This window comes from Pristiophorus japonicus, chromosome 13 (assembly GCF_044704955.1).
Source record: "Pristiophorus japonicus isolate sPriJap1 chromosome 13, sPriJap1.hap1, whole genome shotgun sequence".
Classification (NCBI taxonomy): domain Eukaryota; kingdom Metazoa; phylum Chordata; class Chondrichthyes; family Pristiophoridae; genus Pristiophorus; species Pristiophorus japonicus.
In genome coordinates, this window is record NC_091989.1 from 6,427,152 (window position 1) to 6,450,349 (window position 23,198).

General features: G+C 48.9%; 1 protein-coding gene across 1 annotated transcript in view; it reads right to left on the bottom strand.

Moving 5' to 3' along the window:
- Positions 1–725: 725 nt before the first annotated feature.
- The window catches only part of camk1da (calcium/calmodulin-dependent protein kinase 1Da), a 602,900-nt gene continuing 580,427 nt past the window's right edge, over positions 726–23,198 (bottom strand). The window contains exons 9-11 of the mRNA XM_070896562.1: positions 7,599–7,686; positions 3,561–3,699; positions 726–853 (exon numbers count right to left, since the gene is read on the bottom strand). Coding sequence (XP_070752663.1) covers positions 726–853; positions 3,561–3,699; positions 7,599–7,686 — 355 coding nt within the window. The remainder of the gene's footprint in view (positions 854–3,560; positions 3,700–7,598; positions 7,687–23,198) is intronic.

Consider the following 23,198-nt stretch of genomic DNA (forward strand, 5'->3'; position numbering starts at 1 on the left):
ATATTGGCAGATAATCTACAAACTCAGTGAACTTAAGATGGCTTATTATATGTACAGCTAGAGACACGCGCTAAAGCCGGAATTAGCAAAGGTGACACCATATTCTAGCCCTGTAGAGTTAAGAGTCCTTGTCCATTTTAGGACAACACATGTTTTAGTATATAACATTTTAAACCTCTCAACAGGTTTATATCACAGCATCTCTGTTACTGGCTCTGTCAGCTCAATGCTGTTTATCACAATGTTACAGCTTGCACAATATTACAGTACGAGGGGATCTGCATTTTATTGTGTGTAAAAGGAGGAAGTACCATGTAAGATAAAGGAAGCAACAGGAACACAATAGATAAGCAATGACTTGTGCGATCCAGTTAATGTCTCAATCCTTGGAAAACAGAGACACAGGAGAAATGCTACGATTTCGGAGCAAGGCTTTGCACAATTACTGGGAAAATGGTTTTAACCGCTGACTTTGGACAAAGTGAAACGAAACGTTGCTAGACTCATATGCACAGCACCAGATACTGTTAAATCAATCAGCACATGATTCTATGCAGTTAATGGTACATGTATTGTATAAGAGTTACAGTATAAAATATGGCCTTTAAAAATCTTTCCTGGGTTCCCACGAGGCTTCAGTGCACATGGCAGGGTGAAATCGCTTGAATTCTGGGATGCATCACAGTGATGTTGTTTCCCTTGTCTGACTTTGTCGGAGCAGCTGGTCATTTGCTCCCGGTATGCACTGTGGTGATTGTGGTGGACCGCGTACATCGCTCTGAACCCACGGGTGAAATAACGGAGGGAGAAGATGTTGCAGACGCTAGACTACAGGCAGTGGACGGAGATATGCCTGCAGGGAAACCCGCGGGGGGGAGAAAAGAAACCCAATTAGACTCATTTTTACCATAACAAATGCAAAAATGCCGCGGACGCTGGAATCTGAAATAAAAACAGAAATTGCTGGAAATCTCAGCGGGTCAGGCAGCGTCTGTGGAGAGAGAAACAGAGTTAACATTTCGGGTCGGCGACCCTTCGTCAGAACCGGCAATAGTTCGAAACGTAACAGATTCTTAAGGAAGTGCAAGGGGGCAGTGAAAGTTTGGTAGGGGAGGAAAGAACAAAAGGGAAGGTCTGTGATAGGGTGGAAGACAGGAGAGATTAGAGAGACACAAGGGGCGATGGGCCACATTGAGATGGTAATGGCAGAAGTTAGGAAACAAAAGATGAGTCTAGATAGGGGCTGGGTGGCTGAATGATTACCGGCTGCCCTGGGAAACAGAGAAAAAAAAAGGGGGGTTTAGTTAAAAAAAAACCCGTGAACCTTGAGCGAGCACGTTGATCAGTGTCAGGGTCAATGTTACCCCTAAACTGCGTGGTCTCACAGTAATCTGCAAAGTCCCACGTAGGCTTTTCACCAGCTTTTATACTGTAAATGTCGGAATTTAAAGGGACCATGCATTAAAAGGAACAGGCCACGCAGAACAAAGAGCAGAGTACAGGGAACACTAGTCAGCACTCTGGCAAAAATCAACATTCAAATCAATTCTGATTAACTTGAACAACCTTTGGTTAATCTGCTTTTAACCAAACATCATAGGCTTAGAAAGTTCCGGCTAATTTCTCCTAATGATGTCATCGATAACACAGAATCATAGAAATTCACGGCACAGAAGGAGGCCATTTTGGCCCATCATGTCCGCGCCGGCCGACAAAGAGCTATCCAGCCTAATCCCACTTTCCAGCTCTTGGTCCGTAGCCCTGTTGGTTACGTCTCTTCGAGTGCACATCCAAGTACTTTTTAAATGTGCTGAGCGATACCCGTCAAACCAAAGTATTCAGAAAAACATCTGCAGAAATTCACAAAGATCACAGGGTAAAGTTGAAGGAAGCGTCTTCTATAAAACGGTCATTAAAAACCCAAGAACCGTTAAGCAGAGTAAAGTTTCTTTACTTGCACACAGAGCAATTCCGTCCGCCATTGTCAGACTAAGTACTTTGTGGGCACAAATGATTTATTAGCATTCAAACTGGGATTATGACTGCCTCAGGAGCGATCTTCTCACTCATTTCTTTCGGTGCGCTGCCCCTTTAAGCGGCCGTGTGGTCCATTCCAGTGACCGCGCATGCGTGTTTTTCTCCACTCTAAAGCCTCTGAGCGGCCTGCGCAGGACCTCCAGATCGCTGCATGGCTGCACAGCTTAAAGTGGAATATTGCTCTGGAGCCTCTTTATGCAAAACTGGGGTAGCTGACTTTTGAAGTGTAGTCACTGTTGTAATGTAGGAAATGCAGGGGGCAGGAAATTGCCAATCTCATTGGAGAAGCCACAAGGTGGGTGTGAGGAATTAGGAAGTATCACATGGGTGCCAAAGGGATCTCCTCAGCACTCAGGATTGAGCCTGAGACAAATCGTCGGGACAGAACAGAAGGAGCTTTACTTGCACACTCTGCAGGGTTCGGGGACCACACCATTTAATCACTGGGGCACTACAGGAGCTATTTTACGTGCAATTTTTAAAAAAAGCTGTATTTATTTGTTGCTTCTCTATTCGATGGTTTTTCTTCTGGTCTGCACCCAGTGCATGTACGCGCTGAGGCCGATTACTGACCAAGTGCTCAGTTTGACTCCGTCACTGTGAAAATGACTGGAACAGACCCCAGATTAGTAACAGGAGCAAGGGTGTGAAGGACTCAAGAATAGGGGTACCGCAGCACAATGGTTGTGTTACCGGACTAGTAATCCACAGGCCTGGTGATCTGGTAGACAATGAGTTCAAATCCCACCATGGTGCTGGGGGAAATTTAACTTCAGTCAATTAAATAAATCTGGAATTAAAAAGCTAGTATCAGTAATGGTGAAACTACTAAGAAAACCTATCTGATTCACTGATGTCCTTTAGGGAAGGAAATCTGCTGCCCTTACCCGGTCTGGGCCTATATGTGACTCCAGACCCACAGCAATGTGGTTGACTCTTAACTGCCCTCTGGAATGGCCCAGCGAGACACTCAGATGTATCCAAAAAAAACACTTTGAGCAACAATATTAAGAATAAAACTGGACAGGCCACCTGGCATTGACCTGAGGGAGCACCTTCACCACACGGACTGCAGCGGTTCAAGAAGGCGGCTCACCACACCTTCTCGAGGGGCAATTAGGGATGGGCAATAAATGCCGGCCTTGCCAGCGACACCCACATCCCAGGAATGAATAAAAAAAAAAATCAACTTTCCTAAAGTTAAGGAGGCCGAGTGCACCAGGCATGAGTCGGGTAATTTCCTGACTTGATGCCAGCGTGGATCCTTGCCGGGCGTGCGCTGAGCACCATTTTCTGATCGTGGGGGGGGGGGGGGGAGAAAATGTTGCGCGCACTGCAGCCAAATTTCTAAAAAATATTCTGGAGCTCTGTGAGGCTTGGGGAGCACAAGTCTCCTGCGACATGACAGAATTCAGCCCGAGTGTGGTCTGAATCATTCAGTAGGCCTGGAAAAAAAAAACTCCCTCTCCTCTTCCCCCTCCCCCCCCTGCAATAAATGCAATTGACTGCAGTAAAGTACTTACAATCTTTACGAGAAGTGACATCTGGTAGTGGAGTGCTGGGTTTGCGGTTGGTCTGTGTGTTCAGATTGGATCCATCCTGACTGCTGCCCAGGTGCAACCTCCTCATGTGTCGTATAACAGCTGTAGCATTAAATGCTTGCTGAAACCCAGATAACATTTCAGTTCAGAAATGCGAAGGAAAGGGAATGTTTTGGAGCCCGCGTCTCTAAAAATGCGCGTCTTAGTGAGGGGGGGTGTGGGGGGGGGACATAGAATAAACCGCAAATGATAGAGACCAGTGTATTCCGTTACAAAAGAAATGTACAATCCATCTTAAAGCACATGAACAATTGGGAAGATTTACTCTATGCATTGTGCAACAGAATTGTTAACATGCTCTTAATAAATGGGTTAATGATTTCGATACAAGTAGGGCAAAGAAATCTTCCCTCAGTATTTTACAGAGAGTCAGACCAGCGTTGTGTTTGCCCCAGAATGAGATTATATTAGAAACATAGAAACATAGAAAATAGGTGCAGGAGTAGGCCATTCGGCCCTTCGAACCTGCACCGCCATTCAATGAGTTCATGGCTGAACATGCAACTTCAGTACCCCATTCCTGCTTTCTCACCATACCCCTTGATCCCCCGAGTAGTAAGGACTACATCTAACTCCTTTTTGAATATATTGAATTACGGAGACCTCAATATTTACTTGGAGCTGGGAAGAGAGCGGGAGAGGGTGGGGGGGAGGGGGGGTTTGTGGGGCAGGAAACCCGGAGTAGGGGTTTGCAGAAGGAGATCGCTGCGGGGAGGGGCAGTTGTACTTTGCGGTGGGTCTGTTGGTGATCGCGGGGGTGGAGAGTCGGTGATCGCGGGGGTGGAGAGTCGGTGATCGCGGAGAGTCAGTCGGTGATCGCGGGGGGGGAGTCGGTGATTGGTGGGGGGGGGGTGAGTCAGAGCATGCAGGGAGGCAGTTGGAGAGAGCGGGCGGTGGGAGGGGGGGCTGCTGTCGGAGATCGCCACACCCACCCCCCCCCCCCCACTGCAATCTTTTCCCCTGATCGGATCTCTTCACCCACCCCCTGCTGTGCACGATCGAACCCTACCCCCACAACCCCTCTTCTCTACCATCTTCCCCCCCCACCCCCACCCCCACCCACTAGACACCTGACGCCGCCCTCTCCCGACCTGTTGTTTCGCTGCGGCCTTGTCCGGCAGGCATTCCTGCCAGACCGGCAGCTAGTCTGGCAGCCAGCGAACCATCAGGCTGGCTGTCGGGCGGGGAATCCGCAGAAAGAATGTAGAAGACAATCGAGAAACCCGTACCGCTGGGTTTCCCATTCGTAACCCCTCCCCCCACCTTCCCCCCGCCCGCCCCGAACATGCCTCCGGCATAGGATCGGAGCTGGGGGCAGTCAGCAGGCTGTACAACCATACGGTGTGTCTCCAGCCGGCACTTTACCACGCTCGGGGCTCATGGTTAGACCTGGGGTTCGCCAACTCAGGCAGGGCGGCAGACCAGGAAAGGCACACGCTTTGGTGTTTAGGAGACACAGTCTGCTTTAACCATGCTCACAGTGCTCACAGAAAAAGAAAAGGTGTTGGAGGGGCCCGAGGTGCGACACCCACCACTCACAGAACAAGCATTGACCGCCGTGGGCCAACAGACCGCCAACCTGCCCAGATTGAATCAGCAGATCAAACTCTAAGTTGTGCAGATATCAAATGGGACAACATTTGTACCCACTGTATCTGCCTGTGCCCACTGTATCCGCCTGTGCCCATTGTATCCGCCTGTGCCCACTGTATCCGCCTGGACCCACTGTATCTGCCTGTGCCCACTGTATCTGCCTGTGCCCATTGTATTCGCCTGTACCCACTGTATCCGGCTATACCCACTGTATCCACCTGTGCCCACTGTATTTGTCCGTGCCCACTGTATACACCCATGCCCACTGTATACGCCTGTGCCCACTGTATCTGCCTGTGCCCACTGTATCCGCCTGTACCCACTATATCCGTCTATACCCACTGTATCCATCTATACCCACTGTATCCGCCTGTACCCACTGTATCCACCTGTACCCACTGTATCCCTCTGTACCCACTGTATCCGCCTGTGCCCACAGTATCCGCCTGTACCCACAGTATCCGTCTGTACCCACTGTATCCATCTATACCCACTGTATCTGCCTGTACCCACTGCAGCCGCCTGTGTCTACTATATCCGCTTGTACCCACTGTATTCGCCTGTACCCACCGTATCCACCTATACTCACTGTATCCATCTGTACCCACTGTATCTGCCTGTACCCTATGTATCGTCTGTACCCTCTGTATCGTCTGTACCCACTGTATCCCCCTGTGCCCATTGTATCCTCCTGTAACCACTGTATCCGCCTATACCCACTGTATATGCCTGTGCCCACTGTATCCGCCTGTACCCACTGTATCCATCTGTACCCACTGTATCAGCCTGTACCCTCTGTATCGTCTGTACCCACTGTATTTGCCTGTACCCACTGTATCCGCCTGTGCCCACTGTAGCTGCCTGTACCCACCGTTTCTGCCTGTACCCACTGTATACGCCTGTACCCTCTGTATCGTCTGTACCCACTGTATCTGCCTGTACCCACTGTATCCGCCTGTGCCCACTGTATCCGCCTGTACCCACTGTATCCATCTGTACCCACTGTATCTGCCTGTACCCACTGTATCTGCCTGTGCCCACTGTATCCATCTGTACACACTGTATCTGCCTATACCCACTGTATCTGCCTGTGCCCACTGTACCCACTGTATCCATCTGTACCCACTGTATCCGCTAGTACCCTCTGTATCATATGTACCCACTGTATCTGCCTGTACCCACTGTATCCACCTGTACCCACTGTATCTGCCTGTGCCCACTGTATCCGGCTGTACTCACTGTATCCGTCTATACCCACTGTATCCGCCTGTGCCCACTGTATCTGTCTGTACCCACTGTATCCGCCTATACTCACTGTATCCGTCTGTACCCACTGTATCTGCCTGTACCCACTGTATCCGCCTATACCCACTGTATCGTCTGTACCCACTGTATCTGCCTGTACCCACTGTATCCGCCTGTGCCCACTGTATCCGCCTGTACCCACTGTATCCATCTGTACCCACTGTATCTGCCTGTGCCCACTGTATCCATCTGTACCCACTGTATCTGCCTGTACCCACTGTATCCGCCTGTGCCCACTGTATCCGCCTGTACCCACTGTATCTGCCTGTGCCCACTGTATCCGGCTGTACTCACTGTATCCGTCTATACCCACTGTATCCGCCTGTGCCCACTGTATCTGTCTGTACCCACTGTATCCGCCTATACTCACTGTATCCGTCTGTACCCACTGTATCTGCCTGTACCCACTGTATCCGCCTATACCCACTGTATCGTCTGTACCCACTGTATCTGCCTGTACCCACTGTATCCGCCTGTGCCCACTGTATCCGCCTGTACCCACTGTATCCATCTGTACCCACTGTATCTGCCTGTGCCCACTGTATCCATCTGTACCCACTGTATCTGCCTGTACCCACTGTATCCGCCTGTGCCCACTGTATCCGCCTGTACCCACTGTATCTGCCTGTACCCACTGTATCCGCCTGTACCCTCTGTATCATCTGTACCCACTGTATCTGCCTGTACTCACTGTATCCGTCTATACCCACTGTATCCGCCTGTGCCCACTGTATCTGTCTGTACCCACTGTATCCGTCTATACCCACTGTACCCGTCTGTACCCACTGTATCTGCCTGTACCCACTGTATCCGCTTGTACCCACTGTATCCATCTGTACCCTCTGTATCCGCCTATACCCACTGTATCCATCTGTACCCACTGTATTCGCCTATACCCACTGTATCCATCTGTACCCTCTGTATCGTCTGTACCCACTGTATCCGCCTGTGCCCACTGTATCCGCCTGTACCCACTGGATGCATCTTCTCTTTTATAAACAAGACATGTGCTTTATTATATCCATCGCAGTTCTGCATGGCGAAGAACGAGGACCTGCTCACCCTCCATTTGCTTTTAGCAAAGTTCTTCCTGATTTGTGCGCTGACGGACTCGTGAATGTTCTTGTTCAGCGCTGTGTCGCCGGCGATCCTGGAAAACAAAGAGCACAGGTTACTGGCACCAAGTAACGCCACTCAGCCACTGCTCCGGATTCCTCCTGTCAGGAGCGTGTAATCAGGCCAACCCTGCGAACCATCTTACTCCCGATCGCCTGTAAGGATGCTTACATGGAACCGGAGGACCTCTCGTCTCACTCAGCTTGCACACAAAGAAAAAAACACTTGCATTTCTATAGCAACTTTTCACGACCACCGGACATCTCAAAGCGCTTTACAGCCAACGAAGCACTTTTGGAGTGTAGTCACTGTTGTGATGTAGGAAATGCAGCAGCCAATTTGTGCACAGCAAGCTCCCACACACAGCAATGTGATAATGACCAGACAATCTGCTTTGTTTTGTTACTTTGACTGATCGATGAATATTGGCTAGGACACCGGGGAGAACTCCCCTGCTCTTCTTTGAAACAGTGCTGTGGGATCTTATACATCCACCTGAGAGAGCAGATGGGGCCTCGGTTTAACATCTCAGCTGAAAGACGGAACCTCCGACAGTGCGGCACTCCCTCAGCACTGCACTGGGAGTGTCAGCCTAAATTTATGTGCTCCAGTCCCTGGAGTGGGACTTGAACCCACAACCTTCTGACTCAGAGGCGAGAGTGCTGCCCACTGAGCCACAGCTGACACTGGAAAGGAAGTGAATTGGAGGAATTATGGCAGGATGGGCTTGTACTTATTGGCGTTTAGAAGAATGAGAGGTGATCTTATTGAAACGTATAAGATTCTGAGGGGGCTGGACAGGGTAGATGCTGAGAGGATGTTTCCCCTCGTGGGGGAATCTAGAACTAGGGGACATAGTCTTCCTGACGGATTCACTGCACACCGGGAAAAGGGCCTCTGCAAGTGGAGAGTTGAGCTATTTGCCCAGTGAATGCCCGTGGAATTCTTACACTTGGTAAAAGCAGGAAATAGGGCCTCTTTTTACCATTGTAAGAGTTTAGAAAGAAAAATAAAATTCAGAGAGTCCAAAAATCTATCTCTCAACCTTGAATATACTCAACGACTGAGCCTCCACAGCCCTCTGGGGCAGAGAATTCCAAAGATTCACCACCCTCTGAGTGAAGAAATTCCTCCTCATCTCAGTCCTAAATGGCCGACCCCTTATCCTGAGACTGTGACCCCTGGTTCTAGACTCCCCAGCCCGGGGGAAACATCCTCCCTGCATCGATCCTGTCAAGCCCCCTCAGAATCTGAGATGTTTCAATGAGATCACCTCTCATTCTCCTAAATGACAGATAGATTTTTGGACTCGAGTGGAATCAAGGGATATGGGGTTCGGGCGGGAAAGTGGAGTTGAGGTCGAAGACCAGCCATGATCTTATTGAATGGCAGAGTGGGCTCGAGGGGCCGAATGGTCGACTCCTGCTCCTAATGTTTCTGTTCCTATGTCATAGGATTTTCCTCAATTGATGTGCTACTTCCTCCAAGAAGCTAAGGAGAGTGGTCAGGTGTCATCTTCCCCTTTCTGGATCTATGTTGGATGCTGCTGACTAGTTTACTATTATACAGATATTCATCAAGTTTACCCTTGATAATCAGATTCTATTATTATATACAGAATCACAGAATGATTCAGCTCAGAAGGAGGCCATTCAGCCCATCGTGCCTGTGCCAGCTCATTGGCAGAGCTATCCAATTAGTCCCACACCCCTGCTCTTACCCCATCGCCCTGCTAACTTCGCTCCGGAAGTGGGGGCGGGACTAAAGGGCTCTGCCTGCTCTACATGTATAGTATGTATTCTCAGCATTTCTGATTCTGAGACCACACCTGGAGTATTGTGTGCAGTTTTGGTCTCCTAATCTGAGCAAGGACACTCTTGCTATTGAAGGAGTGCAACGAAGGTTCACCAGACTGATTCCCGGGATGGCAGGACTGACATATGAAGAAAGGTTGGAACGACTAGGCTTATATTCACTGGGATTTAGAAGAATGAGAGGGGATCTCATAGAAACATATACAATTCTGACAGGATTGGACAGGCTAGATTCAGGAAGAATGTTCCCGATGTTGGGGAAGTCCAGAACCAGGGGTCACAGTCTAAGGATAAGGGGAAAGCCATCTAGGACCGAGATAAGGAGAAACTTTTTCACCCAGAGAATTGTGAACCTGTGGAATTCTCTACCACAGAAAGTTGTTGAGGCCAGTTTGTTAGATATATTCAAAAGGGAGTTAGATGTGGCCCTTATGGCCAAAGGGATCAAGGGCTATGGAGAGAAAGCAGGAAAGGGGTACTGAAGTTGCATGATCAGCCATGATCATATTGAATGGTGGTGCAGGCTCAAAGGGCCGAATGGCCTACTCCTGCACCTATTTTCTATCTCTTAATATCCTATTCAACCTGTGTTCATAGCACAATACTACGAAGCTAAAATCTCAGAGAACAGATCTCGAGGCAGATTTCTGGGCCAGTGCTGTCTCCTTCGGCTGAGATTCTGAGTCTCTTTGGTTATTTTTGCAGTCCTGCCATTTCAGATGCCTTAGCTTCATTTCCAGCTAGTGATGGATAATCTGGGATGGATGATGCCAACAGCAAGCTCCAGTATCTGAGAGTTTGTTCGCTGAGATCTCAGCCACTTCATCACAATGCCAAAAGTTTCCAAAAGTCAAGGTTTTAACATTTTGAATCGTTCTACATCAATCCTGTCCTTGCCCAGCTCCACTGAATTCCTGTAATTTTAAGGGCTCTGCTTCAATCACCTCCACCAGCCGTACAACTCTGCGTGCACCCTCTGACATCTCTCTACTGAGGGAGCGCCGCACTGTCGGAGGGGCAGTACTGAGGGCGCGCCGCACTGTCAGACGGGCAGTACTGAGGGAGCGCCGCACTGTTGGAGGGGCAGTACTGAGGGAGCACCACACTGTCGGAGGGGCAGTACTGAGGGCGTGCCGCACTGTCAGACGGGCAGTACTGAGGGAGCGCCGCACTGTTGGAGGGGCAGTACTGAGGGAGCACCACACTGTCGGAGGGGCAGTACTGAGGGCGCGCCGCACTGACAGACGGGCAGTACTGAGGGAGCGCCGCACTGTCGGAGGGGCAGTACTGAGGGAGCACCACACTGTCGGAGGGGCAGTACTGAGAGAGTGTCGCACTGTCGGAGGGGCAGTACTGAGGGAGCGCTGCACTGTCGGAGGGGCAGTGCTGAGGGAGTGCCTCACAGTCGGAGGGGCAGTGCTGAGGGAACGCTGCACTGTCAGAGGGGCAGTACTGAGGGAGTGCTGCACTGTTGGCAGGGCAGTACTGAGGGAGCACCACACTGTCGGAGGGCAGTACTGAGGGAACGCTGCACTGTAAGAGGGGCAGTACTGAGGGAGTGCTGCACTGTCGGAGGTGCCGTCTTTGGGATGAGGCGTTAAACCGAGGCCTTGTCTGCTTTCTCAGGTGGATGTAAAAGATCCCATGGCACTATTTCGAGGAAGAGCAGGGGACTTATGCCCGGTGTCCTGGGGCCAATATTTATCCCTCAATCAACGTAACAAAAACAGATTATTCGGTCATTATCACATTGCTGTGTGTGGAACTTGCTGCGTGCTAATTGGCTGCCGCGTTTCCCATGTTACAACAGTGACTACACTTCAAAACTACTTCATTGGCTGTAAAGTGCTTTGAGACGTCTGGTGGTCGTGAAAGGCGCTATATAAATGCAAGTCTTTCATTCTTTCTTTTAATTCTTGATGCTCGGTCTCTCCAGTTCACCGTCCTTGGCTGCTCTCTCTGTGACCTCTGCTATTCGCCCTCTGAATTGCTCCAACTTCCCAGTGTCCTGTTTGCTCTTCTAAAATCCTCCGCTCTGACTGGATTTCTGGCCACCCCACTAACTCCTTTTCCTGTTTTTCCTCTTTGTTTGGTGTCCAATTTTTCTGCTCTGAGTCCTTTGCGCCAGGAGCAGCAGTGTTTGTATGATAAATAAAGAACCAAACGCAAAATGGTCATGCTGTTTAAAGTTAAATATCTGGAGCTTGGCAGAAAATAAATGTTAACTTTCAGCCAATAACTATAACATCTTAAAAATAATATTTGGACTAGGACTTCTAGTATTATAATTAATTGTTTTCATTATGGTTAAAACTTCTCATCTCAAACATATTTCCTAAATGTAATGCTAATGAACTCACGACCACAGGGAGTGATTGAGGTGAATAGTATCGATGTATTTAAGGGGAGGCTGGACAAGCCAATGGGGGAGAAGGGAATAGAGGGTTATGTTGATAGATTTAGATGAGGAAAGACGGGAGGAGGCTCGAGTGGAGCATAAACGCCGACATGGACTGGTTGGGCCGAACGGCCTGTTTCTGTGTAGCGTCCTCGTCCAGGCCAACATCCCCAGCATCGAAGCACTGACCACACTTGACCAGCTCCGCTGGGCGGGCCACATTGTCCGCATGCCAGACACGAGACTCCCAAAGCAAGCGCTCTACTCGGAACTCCTTCACGGCAAACGAGCCAAAGGTGGGCAGGGGAAACGTTACAAGGACACCCTCAAAGCCTCCTTGATAAAGTGCAACATCCCCACCGACACCTGGGAGTCCCTGGCCAAAGACCACCCCAAGTGGAGGAAGAGCATCCGGGAGGGCGCTGAGCACCTCGAGTCTCGTCGCCGAGAGCATGCAGAAACCAAGCGCAGGCAGCGGAAGGAGCGTGCGGCAAACCTGTCCCACCCACCCTTTCCTTCAACCACTGTCTGTCCCACCTGTGACAGAGACTGTAATTCCCGTATTGGACTGTTCAGTCACCTGAGAACTCACTTTGGGAGTGGGAGCAAGTCTTCCTCGATTCCGAGGGACTGCCTATGATGATGATGATGATTCCGTGCCTTATATCCGATGTAATCCTCTGTACATAAGGCTCATCTCAGATTCATTCCTTAGGTGGGATTCAGCTTTGAGTGAGTCTGATTAAAAATATTCACCTCAGAGACTCACATACACAACCTGAAATGAAACTCATTTTCTGCGATGTGAGAACCAGATGCCTTGTGGGACATGTGCTTTTCTTGTTGCCTGTTGCACAGTTGTGGGTGTAATACCTTGTCTCGCAGAAAATTGGCTACACAGACGATGTGTAAAGAAATACTTCCTGGCAGCTTGTCTTAAACTTGCCCTTCACAGCGATAAACCGGTGGCCTCTCGCCTTGCTACCTCAGCGCATCTGAAAATATCTGTACCGGGTTTACCTTCTCTCGTCCTTTGAGAATCTTAACTACCTCTATAAGATCTCCTCCATCAGGTCTCCCTCCAGCAATACACAGGATGTAAGGCACAACCTTTTGGAAGGTGAGACTGACAGAGGAAACTGCCGTATATAAAAATACTATAAAGATTTAAGCCAATATATCAATGTGTCTGCTGCACTGGTACATAGTCAATTTATTTTCCAGATGCTCCGGGAAAAACAGGCCAACCATATACAGAAATGACATTTCTACCAATGGGAGTAAGGACCAGTATCTGATCATCCCCGATCACCCATGTCTACCAGGCCACAACCGATCGCTCCTCCACCAACACCAAACCTTTTTCCTCCGAGGGAACAATTTGACGAATAAAATGATTACATTGCTGGTCCGATGGTTTCATGGGCGAAAGCAGGTCCTGCGGTGGTCCTGATCCACGAGGACTAGGAAGGACCCCAGGAACTATCCTTGTTCTATCTTCAGTGCATGATCAGCTCCGTTGGGCGGGTCACGTTGTCCGCATGCCCGACACAAGACTCCCAAAGCAAGCGCTCTACTCGAAACTCCAACACGGCAGGCGAGCACCAAGTGGGCAGAGGAAACGTTACAAGGACACTCTCAAAGCCTCCCTGATAAAGTGCAACATCCCCACCGACACCTGGGAGACCCTTGCCAAAGACCGGCCCAAGAGGAGGAAGAGCATCCGGGAGGGCGCTGAGCACCTCGAGTCTCGTCGCCGAGAGCATGCAGAAACCAAGCGCAGGCAGCGGAAGGAGCGTGCGGCAAACCAGACTCCCCACCCTCCCCTTTGCCTCAACCACTGTCTGTCCCACCTGTGACAGAGACTGTAATTCCCGTATTGGACTGTACAGTCACCTGAGAACTCACTTTTAGAGTGGGAGCAAGTCTTCCTCGATTCCGAGGGACTGCCTCTGATGATGATGATGATGGATCTTCAGCGGCTGAAGTTGTGGAGCTAGTGTCAACCGTGGCTCAGTGGGCAGCATCCTCGCCTCTGAGTCAGGAAGTTGTGAGTTCAAATCCCACTCCAGGGACTTGAGCACAAAAATCCAGGCTGACTCTCCCAGTGCAATGCTGAGGGAGTGCCGCACTGTCGGAGGTGCCGTCTTTCAGATGAGACGTTAAACCGAGGCTCCATCTGCTCTCTCAGATGGATGTAAAAGATCTCGTGGCACTATTTCGAAGAAGAGCAGGGGAGTTATCCCCAGTGTCCTGGAGCCAATATTTATCTCGCAATCAACGAACAAAAATAGACGATCTGGTCATTATCACAGTGCTGTGTGTGGGAGCGTTTCCCACATTACAACAGTGACTGCACTTCAATAAGTACGTCATCGGCTGCAAAGCGCTTTGGGATGTCCGGTGATCGTGAAAGGCGCTATATAAATGCAAGTCTTTCTTTTTCACTTCCAGTTGTGCGGCTGCGTGGCTCTCTGGGCCTCCTGCATGTGCAGTGCTTCGATTGGGCCACGCAGTCGATTAAAGGGGCCACGCACACCGCCTGATTACCGGAACGTTGCCTACGGTTTCAGGCTCGGACAGGCCGGGATTCTGCTCTGCTGCACTTGGCCTGGCAGAGTGGGTACCCAGGAATTTCAGGGCCATTTATTTCCCTCCATTTCTCAACATTAAGTTCCATTCGGGATCCGTCAATAAAGGTTGAGCAGGTTGGGCCTGTACTCATTGGAGTTTAGAAGAATGAGAGGTGATCTTATTGAGACGTATAAGATTCTGAGGGGGGCTTGACAAGGTGGATGCAGAGAGGATGTTTCCCCTCGTGGGGGAAATCTAGACCTAGGGGGCATAGCTTCAGAACTGAGCTGAGGAGGAATTTCTTCTCTCAGAGGGTTGTAAATCTGTGGAATTCTCTGCCCCAGAGAGCTGTGGAAGCCGGGACATTGAATAAATTTAAATGGAGATAGACAGATTTTTGAACTACAGGGGACTCAAGGGTTATGGGAAACAGGCAGCAAAGTGTTGAGTCCGTGATCAGATCAGCCATGATCTTATTAAATGGCGGAGCAGGCTCGAGGGGTCAAATGGCCGACTCCTGCTCCTATTTCTTATGTTCCTTTGTTCTTAAAAAGGTTACTGAATTGCTGAAGCTTTTGCTGGTGAAGATTTTGTCACCAATTATTTTATTCTTGTGCCTCAAGAGAGCTTGAGATGGGGTGAGGGGGGGGTGGTAAACTGAGTTAGTGTCTGTAGTGTATGTCCCTGTGAGAATGCCCACAGCCCTGTGGAGCTGTTGCACTGTGAGTGGCTTAGCCAGTCACGCGGTGTTCACAAGACTCAATAAAACCCCAGTTAATCGACTTCAGGTTCTCCACGATGAGGCATGCAGTCGTGAGCCTGGTGGATGAACTGGTTGGGTTCAGTTTGGTTGTTAAACCTTTGCTCATAAACCAGCTGGTTGTTGACAGCAAATGTGTAGCTGGGAATTCTTAAGCAAAGAACCCATAAAGCAAACAGACTACAGTGTCCGATTTTCTTCTTTTACTAGCTTCTTAAGTCATTTATTTAAAAGGAGTGGATGCAGGGTGTGGACTCAAAAACAACATGAAAACAGCTGAGGACGTTTCCATCGTGGATGTGCAGCGGCAGACTGCCAAAGTTGCAAAACTACAAAAAGAAAATAGGATTAAAGCATTGCGAGTAGTTCTAATCTCTGGGGGCTGAACCTGCGACAGGCGTTGGGTGCAGGGGGCTTGGCGGGGATAGCATTTCGGGTGAGATGCAGGGAAGTCGAGTCTCTGCTCGGAACCTCACCCACTGGGGCAGGTGGGACATCTCCAAAAATGGCCCCCTCTCCCCCAGAGAGTTTCCTTGGCCCCAGCCTCGTGACTTGGACACGGTGATGAACCTAGGATGTGGATTGTTTGAGTGGCAGAAGTGGGGCCCGACTTTTATTTTTATTATTCATTCACGGGAATGGGGCATCGCTAGCAAGGCCGGCATTTACATCCCTAATTGCTCCTCCAAAGCAAGTATATCCTTTCGTAAATATGGAAACCAAAACTGCACGCAGTATTCCAGGTGTGGCCTCACCAATACCCTGTATAACTGTAGCAAGACTTCCCTGCTTTTATACTCCATCCACCTTGCAATAAAGGCCAAGATACCATTGGCCTTCCTGATCACTTGCTGTACCTGCATACTAACCTTTTGCGTTTCATGCACAAGTACCCCCAGGTCCCGCTGTACTGCGGCACTTTGCAATCTTTCTCCGTTTAAATAATAACTTGCTCTTTGATTTTTTTTTCTGCCAAAGTGCATGACCTCACACTTTCCAACATTATACTCCATCTGCCAAATTCTTGTCCGCTCACCTTTCATGACCACCGGACGGACGTCTCAAAACGCTTTACAGCCAATGAAGGTCTTTTGGAGTGTAGTCACTGTTGTAATGTGGGAGATGCGGCAGCCAATTTGAGCACAGCAAGCTCCCACACACACAGCAATGTGATAATGGCCAGATAGTCTGTTTTTCCCTCAGCCCTGGATTGGAGTGGCCCTAGCCCCTCCCTCTGCCCCAAACCCGCCCCGTTAACATTCTGCCCTCTCTGTCAGTACCTACCTGAAACACACACTTGGCCTTTCTCTTTCCCGATCTACCATTCCCAGCATTTAATTTTATTTCCCCTTCACAGAAAATGTCTGCACAGTCCTGACATTAGGCCAATGCGATATTAAAGTACAAATGCTTATCGTAGCATCTGAAATCCCTATGATGTAATTTCAGCGCCTATAACTTTTCTTTGAAACAATATCTACAAACAGGTTCCCCCCCCTCCCCCCTCCGCCCCTCCCCAGGAGCATGGCTTAACGCATAAATGTGCTGGAAATCATCCAACAAAGATCCTTGACTTGAATACAGCCAACTTTAAAAGTTTCAGTGTTGGTGACCATGAAATTACCGGATTGTCGTTAAAACCCATCTGGCTCACTGATGTCCTTTAGGGAAGGAAATCTGCCGTCGTTGCTGTTATGGTTGCAACCCTATGTAACCAGCATTCTACCGCCACCAGAGGGCGTATCTGTTGGAGTCCCAAGGGATCCCAGCATCCCTTGGGAGCACCGTATATAAGCAGGCCTCCCATGCTGTACTAACACTCTGGAGTTAGAATAAAGAGACTAAGGTCACACTTACTCACGTCTACAGTACTCAATCACATTACTTTATTCTGGACATAACAGTTACCCGGTCTGGTCTATATGTGACTCCAGACCTACAGCAATGTGGTTGACTCTTAACTGCCCCTATGAAAAGGCCCAGCGAGACACTCAGTTGTAACAAACGGCTAGGAAAAACAATACTGCAGCAGTTTAGGAAGGCAGCTCACCACCACCTTCTCGAGGACAATTAAGGATGGGCAATAAATGCTGGCCTGGACAGCGACGCCCATATTCCCAAAATTATTTTTTAAAATGTGTTAATATTACAGACTCTTCACTGTAACCCACCAGAAAATTATTGGAAAGAATTCTGAGGGACGGGAGAAATCTTCATTTGGAAAGACACGGATTAATCAGAGACAATCAGCATGGACTTGTTAAGGGAAGGTCGTGTCTGACTAACTTGATTGCATTTTTTGAGGGGGTAACAAGCAGAGTCGATGAGGGCAGTGCGTCTGATGTAGTGTATATGGATTTTAGAAAAGGCTTTTGATAAGGTCCCACATGGCAGACTGGTCATGAAAATAAAAGCCCATGGGATCCAGAGCAAAGTGGCAAGTTGGATCCAAAATTGGCTTAGAGATAGGAAGCAAAGGTTAATGGTTGATGGGTGTTTTTGTGACTGGAAGGATGTTTCCAGTGAGGTTCCTCAAGGCTCAGTACTAGGTCCCTTGCTTTTTATGGTATACATCATGATTTAGACTTGAATATAGGGGGTATGATTAAGAAGTTTGCAGATGATACTAAAATCGGCTGTGTGGTTGATAATGAAGAAGAAAGCTGTAGACTGCAGGAAGATATCAATCAACTGGTCAGGTGGGCAGAACAGTGGCAAATGGAATTTAATCCGGAGAAGTGTGAGGTAATGCATTTGGGGAGGGGCTAACAAGAGAAGGGAAAACACATTAAATGGTAGGACACTGAGAAGTGTCGAGGAACAAAGGGACCTTGGAGTGCAGGCCCACAGATCCCTGAAAGCAGCAGGCCAGGTAGATAAGGTGGTTAAGAAGGTATGTGGAATGCTTGCCTTTATTAGCCGAGGCATAGAATACAAGAGCAGGGAGGTTATGCTTGAACTGTATAAAACACTAGTTAGGCTACAGCTAGAGTACTGCGTGTAGTTCTGGTCACCAGATTACAGGGAAGATGTGACTGCACTAGAGAGGGTGCAGAGGAGATTTACGAGGATGTTGCCTGGACTGGCTATGAGTAAAGATTGGATAGGCTGGGATTGTTTTCTTTGCAACAGAGGAGGCTGAGGGGATACCTAATTGAGGCACATAAAATGATGAGGGGCCTGGATAGAGTGGATAGGAAGGACCTATTTCCCTTAACAGAGGGGTCAATAACTAGGGAACATAGATTTAAAGTAATCGGTGAAAGGTTTAGTGGGGATTTGAGGAGAAATGTTTTCACCAGAGGGTGGTGGGGGTCTGGAACTCACTGCCTGAAAGGGTGGTAGAGGCAGAAACCCTCACCACATTTAAAAAGTGCTTGAAATGCCGTAACCTACAGGGCTATGGACCAAGAGCTGGAAAGTGGGATTAGGTTGGTTAGCTCTTTGTCGGCCGGCACAGACACAGTGGGCCGAAAGGCCTTCTTCTGCCCCCTAAACGACTATGGTTCTATGAAAGTAATCCTTCATTTATTGCTTTTAGGCTTTTACCTGATGGGTCGCTTTCCACAAAAAAACCCAGTAATACTAAATGTAATATTGGATAATATTGCAATAACGCTGTATTGTGCAACTACTAGTTAGTGGCACAGTGGTTGATGTAACCTTTCCTCTGGCAGTCTGGCAGAACGAACAGTACCAACTGAGTCCTGAGAGGCCGGATGAAAGAAATTCTCACAGATGCCCGAATGTATTCACTGTAACTTGAAGAAAATTAAGAACAGCTGGGTCCAATCCAAACCACAAGAGGCTAAATTCTCTCCTCATTCAATGATGTGGTTTCTCAGCCTTTGTAGCTCCAGCTTCTCTTACATTCCCACAGTAGCGGCACCTGAGGTATCGCAGTCCGAAACCGAACACCGCCATTTGACGTCTGACGCCGAGCCGAGCACGGCGGGTATTTGGTGCTGAGAATGAGGTTTACATCACAAAGCAATTTTGGCAACTAAAAAAAAAAATGTCGTTCCCGAGCCGGTATTTATTGCCCATCCCCCATTGACCTCGGGAGGGTGATGGTGAGCCGCCTTCTTGAACCGCTGCAGTCCTTGTTTTACGTAGCGTTTTGGTACAACTGAGTATCTCACTGGGCCATTTCAGAGGGCAGTTAAGAGTCAACCACATAGCTGTGGGTCTGGAGTCACATATAGGCCAGACCGGGTAAGGGCGGCAGATTTCCTTCCCTAAAGGACATCAGTGAATCATCATCATCATAGGCAGTCCCTCGAAATCGAGGAAGACTTGCTTCCACTCTAAAAGTGAGTTCTCAGGTGGCTGAACAGTCCAATACGGGAATTGCAGTCTCTGTCACAGGTGGGACAGACAGTGGTTGAAGAAAAGGGTGGGTGGGGAGTCTGGTTTGCCGCACGCTCCTTCCGCTGCCTGCGCTTGGTTTCTGCATGCTCTCGGCGACGAGACTCGAGGTGCTCAGCGCCCTCCCGGATGCTCTTCCTCCACTTAGGGCGGTCTCTGGCCAGGGACTCACAGGTGTCAGTGGGGATGTTGCACTTTATCAGGGAGGCTTTGAGGGTGTGCTTGAAATGTTTCCTCTGCCCACCTGGGGCTCGCTTGCCATGTAAGAGTTCTGAGTAGAGCGCTTACTTTGGGAGTCTCGTGTTGGGCATGCAGTCAATGTGACCCGCCCAACGGAGCTGATCGAGTGTGGTCAGTGCTTCGATGCTGAGGATGTTGGCCTGATTGAGAACACTGACATTGGTGCATCTGTCCTCCCAGGGGATTTGCAGGATCTTGCGGAGGCAGCGCTGGTGGTATTTCTCCAGCGCTTTGAGGTGTCTACTGTACATGGTCCACGTCTCTGAGCCATATAGGAGGGCGGGTATCACTACTGCCCTGTAGACCATAAGCTTGGTGCCAAATTTGAGGTCCTGGTCTTCAAACACTCTCTTCCTCAGGCGACCGAAGGCTGCGCTGGCGCACAGGAGGCGATGTTGAACCTCGTCATCGATGTCTGCCCTTGCTGATAGTCGGCTCCAGAGGTATGGAAAATGGTCCACGTTGTCCAAGGCCGCGCCATGGGTTTTGATGACCGGGGGCAGTGCTGTGTGGCAGGGTCAGGTTGGTGGAGGACCTTTGTCTTACGGATGTTTAGTGTAAGGCCCATGCTTTCGTATGCCTCAGTGAAGGTGTTGACGATGGCTTGGAGTTCAGCCTCTGAATGTGCCCAGATGCAAGTGTCATCCGCGTAATGTAGGTCGAGGACAAAGGATGAGACGGTCTTGGATCTAGCCTGGAGGCGACAAAGATTGAACTGGTTCCCATTGGTTCTATAGTTTAGTTCCACTCCAGCGGGGAACTTGTTGAGCGTGAGATGGAGCATTGCCGCAAGGAAGACCGAGAAGAGGGTTGGCACAATGACGCAGCCCTGCTTGACCCCGGTCCGGACGTGGATTGGGTCTGTGGTGGATCCATTGGTCAGGATCACGGCCTGCATGTCATCGTGGAGCAGGCAGAGGATGGTGACAAACTTTTGGGGGCAGCCGAAACGGAGGACGCTCCATAGTCCTTCACGGTTGAGTCAAAGGCCTTTGTGAGGTCAAAGGCGGCCATGTACAAGGGTTGATGCTGTTCCCTGCATTTCTCTTGTAGTTGTCGCGCGGTGAAGATCATGTCCGTTGTACCTCTTAGTGAACGGAATCCGCATTGTGACTCTGGGAGCAGCTCCTCAGCCACGGGGAGAAGACGGACATTAGTGAACCAGACGGGTTTTTACAACAATCCGGTAGTTTCATGGTCACCATTACTGATACTAGGTTTTTTATTGCACCTTTATTTAATTAACTTAATTTAAATTCCACAGCCATGGTAGGATTTGAACTCACGTCACTAGATCACTAGTCCAGGCCTTTGGATTACTAGCCCAATAACATAACCACTGTGCTACCGTTCCCATTGCGCCACTTTGCAGAGCCTGAGAATTTTACTTTCAGAGGCACAGTGGTGTTTCAGTAACTATTCCAACAGTAGGCAATAGAATTAGTTGCCACACAATGTACTCAACATTGGGCCCAACTGTTTGAATCTGGCTGCACACAGACCAGTGATGCGGGACTGGAGAATTTTAGCTGTGAGGAAAGATTGGATAGGCTGGGGCTGTTTTCTTTGGAACAGAGGAAGCTGAGGGGAGATTTAACTGAGGTATATAAAATTATGAGGGGCCTCGATAGAGTGGATAGGAAGGACCTATTTCCCCTAGCAGAGGGGTCAACAACCAGGGGGCATAGATTTAAAGTAATTGGTAGAAGGTTTAGAGGGGAGTTGAGAACTTTCTTCACCCAGAGGGTGGTGGGGGTCTGGAACTCACGGCCTGAAAGGGTGGTAGAGGCAGAAACCCTCACCACATTTAAAAAGTACTTGGATGTGCACCTGAAGTGCTGTAACCTACAGGGCTACGGACCCAGAGCTGGAAAGTGGCATTAGGCTGGATAGCTCTTTGTCGGCCGGCGCGGACACGATGGGCCGTAAATTTCGATGATTCTAGGACCTTCCCATCACACCAGAGAAGGTCCCGCAGCTACAACGATAAACATTGCAAACATAAACTTTGAGCGACTGAACGAGGATTTGTTCTGATGTTGTGGGACTTGCTCTATCCTAATAAATGGGGTGAATTCTCCTCCAAGTGGAGTGGCTCGTATATAAATGGTGTTCCGACATTACAACAGTGACTACACTTCAAAATTGTACTTCATTGGCTGTAAAGCGCTTTGGGACATTTGGTGGCCGTGAAAGGCGCTATATAAATGCAAGTCTTTCTTTTTTCTTTAAAAAAGTTTTAAATGATGTATGATTCAACCAACATTTAACTTGTGACAAACACATGTTATCAAATGGTTCAGAGGCTGCTTTTGTGCTTTCAACCTTGTCTAATAGACATTCCTTTCTGCTCTCAATCTGATTACTTCAGTCAGAGTGGTTCAAAGGACATGAAGTTATCATATGGAAGTTATACGGCTACAGACAGACATCAGGAAACCACTTCAATTCCTTTACCTGCAGACTCTATACCCTGGAATGTTTTACAGTTTAATTGTATTCTAAGTCTGTCTCAGTCTCAGAATACACCATAATCCTACAGTTCAGCTCACAGGCAGTGACCTTTATATTTATGCGTCTGTTGTAACAGCCGGTCTTCCACCCAGCCCTCATTCAGCACACTCCAAAAGCGACGCACAAACTATGCTTCAAGAATAAAGTCAATCCTTCCCCGTGCTACCTAGCCACTGGAGCCAGCAGGCTCTGTGTGTTTAGTCATCGGTGGAATGGAACATTACTGCAAAGAACAGAAATCAAAAAATATTTTAAACATTTCTTCAAAGAAGGAGGAAATTCAATTTTTTTTTTGTTCAAAGTGCACCCCCATTTTATAGAAAGAAAGACTTGCATTTATATAGCACCTTTCACATCCACCGGTTCTCTCAAAGCACTACAGCAAAATAAGTGCTTTTGGAGTGTTGCCACTGCTGTAATGCAGGAAACATGACAGCCAATTAGCGCACAGCAAGCTCCCACACACAGAACTGTGATAATAACCAGATAATCTGTTTTAGTGATGTTGATTGAGGGATAAATATTGGCCCCAGGACACCGGGGATAACTCCCCTGCTCTTCTTCGAAATAGTGCCATGGGATCTTTTACATCCACCTGAGAGAGCAGACGGGGGCCTCGGTTTAATGTCTCATCTGAAAGACGGCACCTCCGACAGTGCAGCGCTCCCTCAGCACTGCACTGGAGTGTCAGCCTAGATTTTTTGGTGCTCAAGTCCCTGGAGTGGGACTTAAACCCACAACCTTCTGACTCCGAGGCGTGTGTGCTGACCACTGAGCCACGGCTGACACAGAAGAAGATATTAGTCTAAGGAGTACTATGGGACAGCGAGTAGGCAATAAACCAGCCACCCTCCTTGCCCCCTGAACGGCACTCAGAG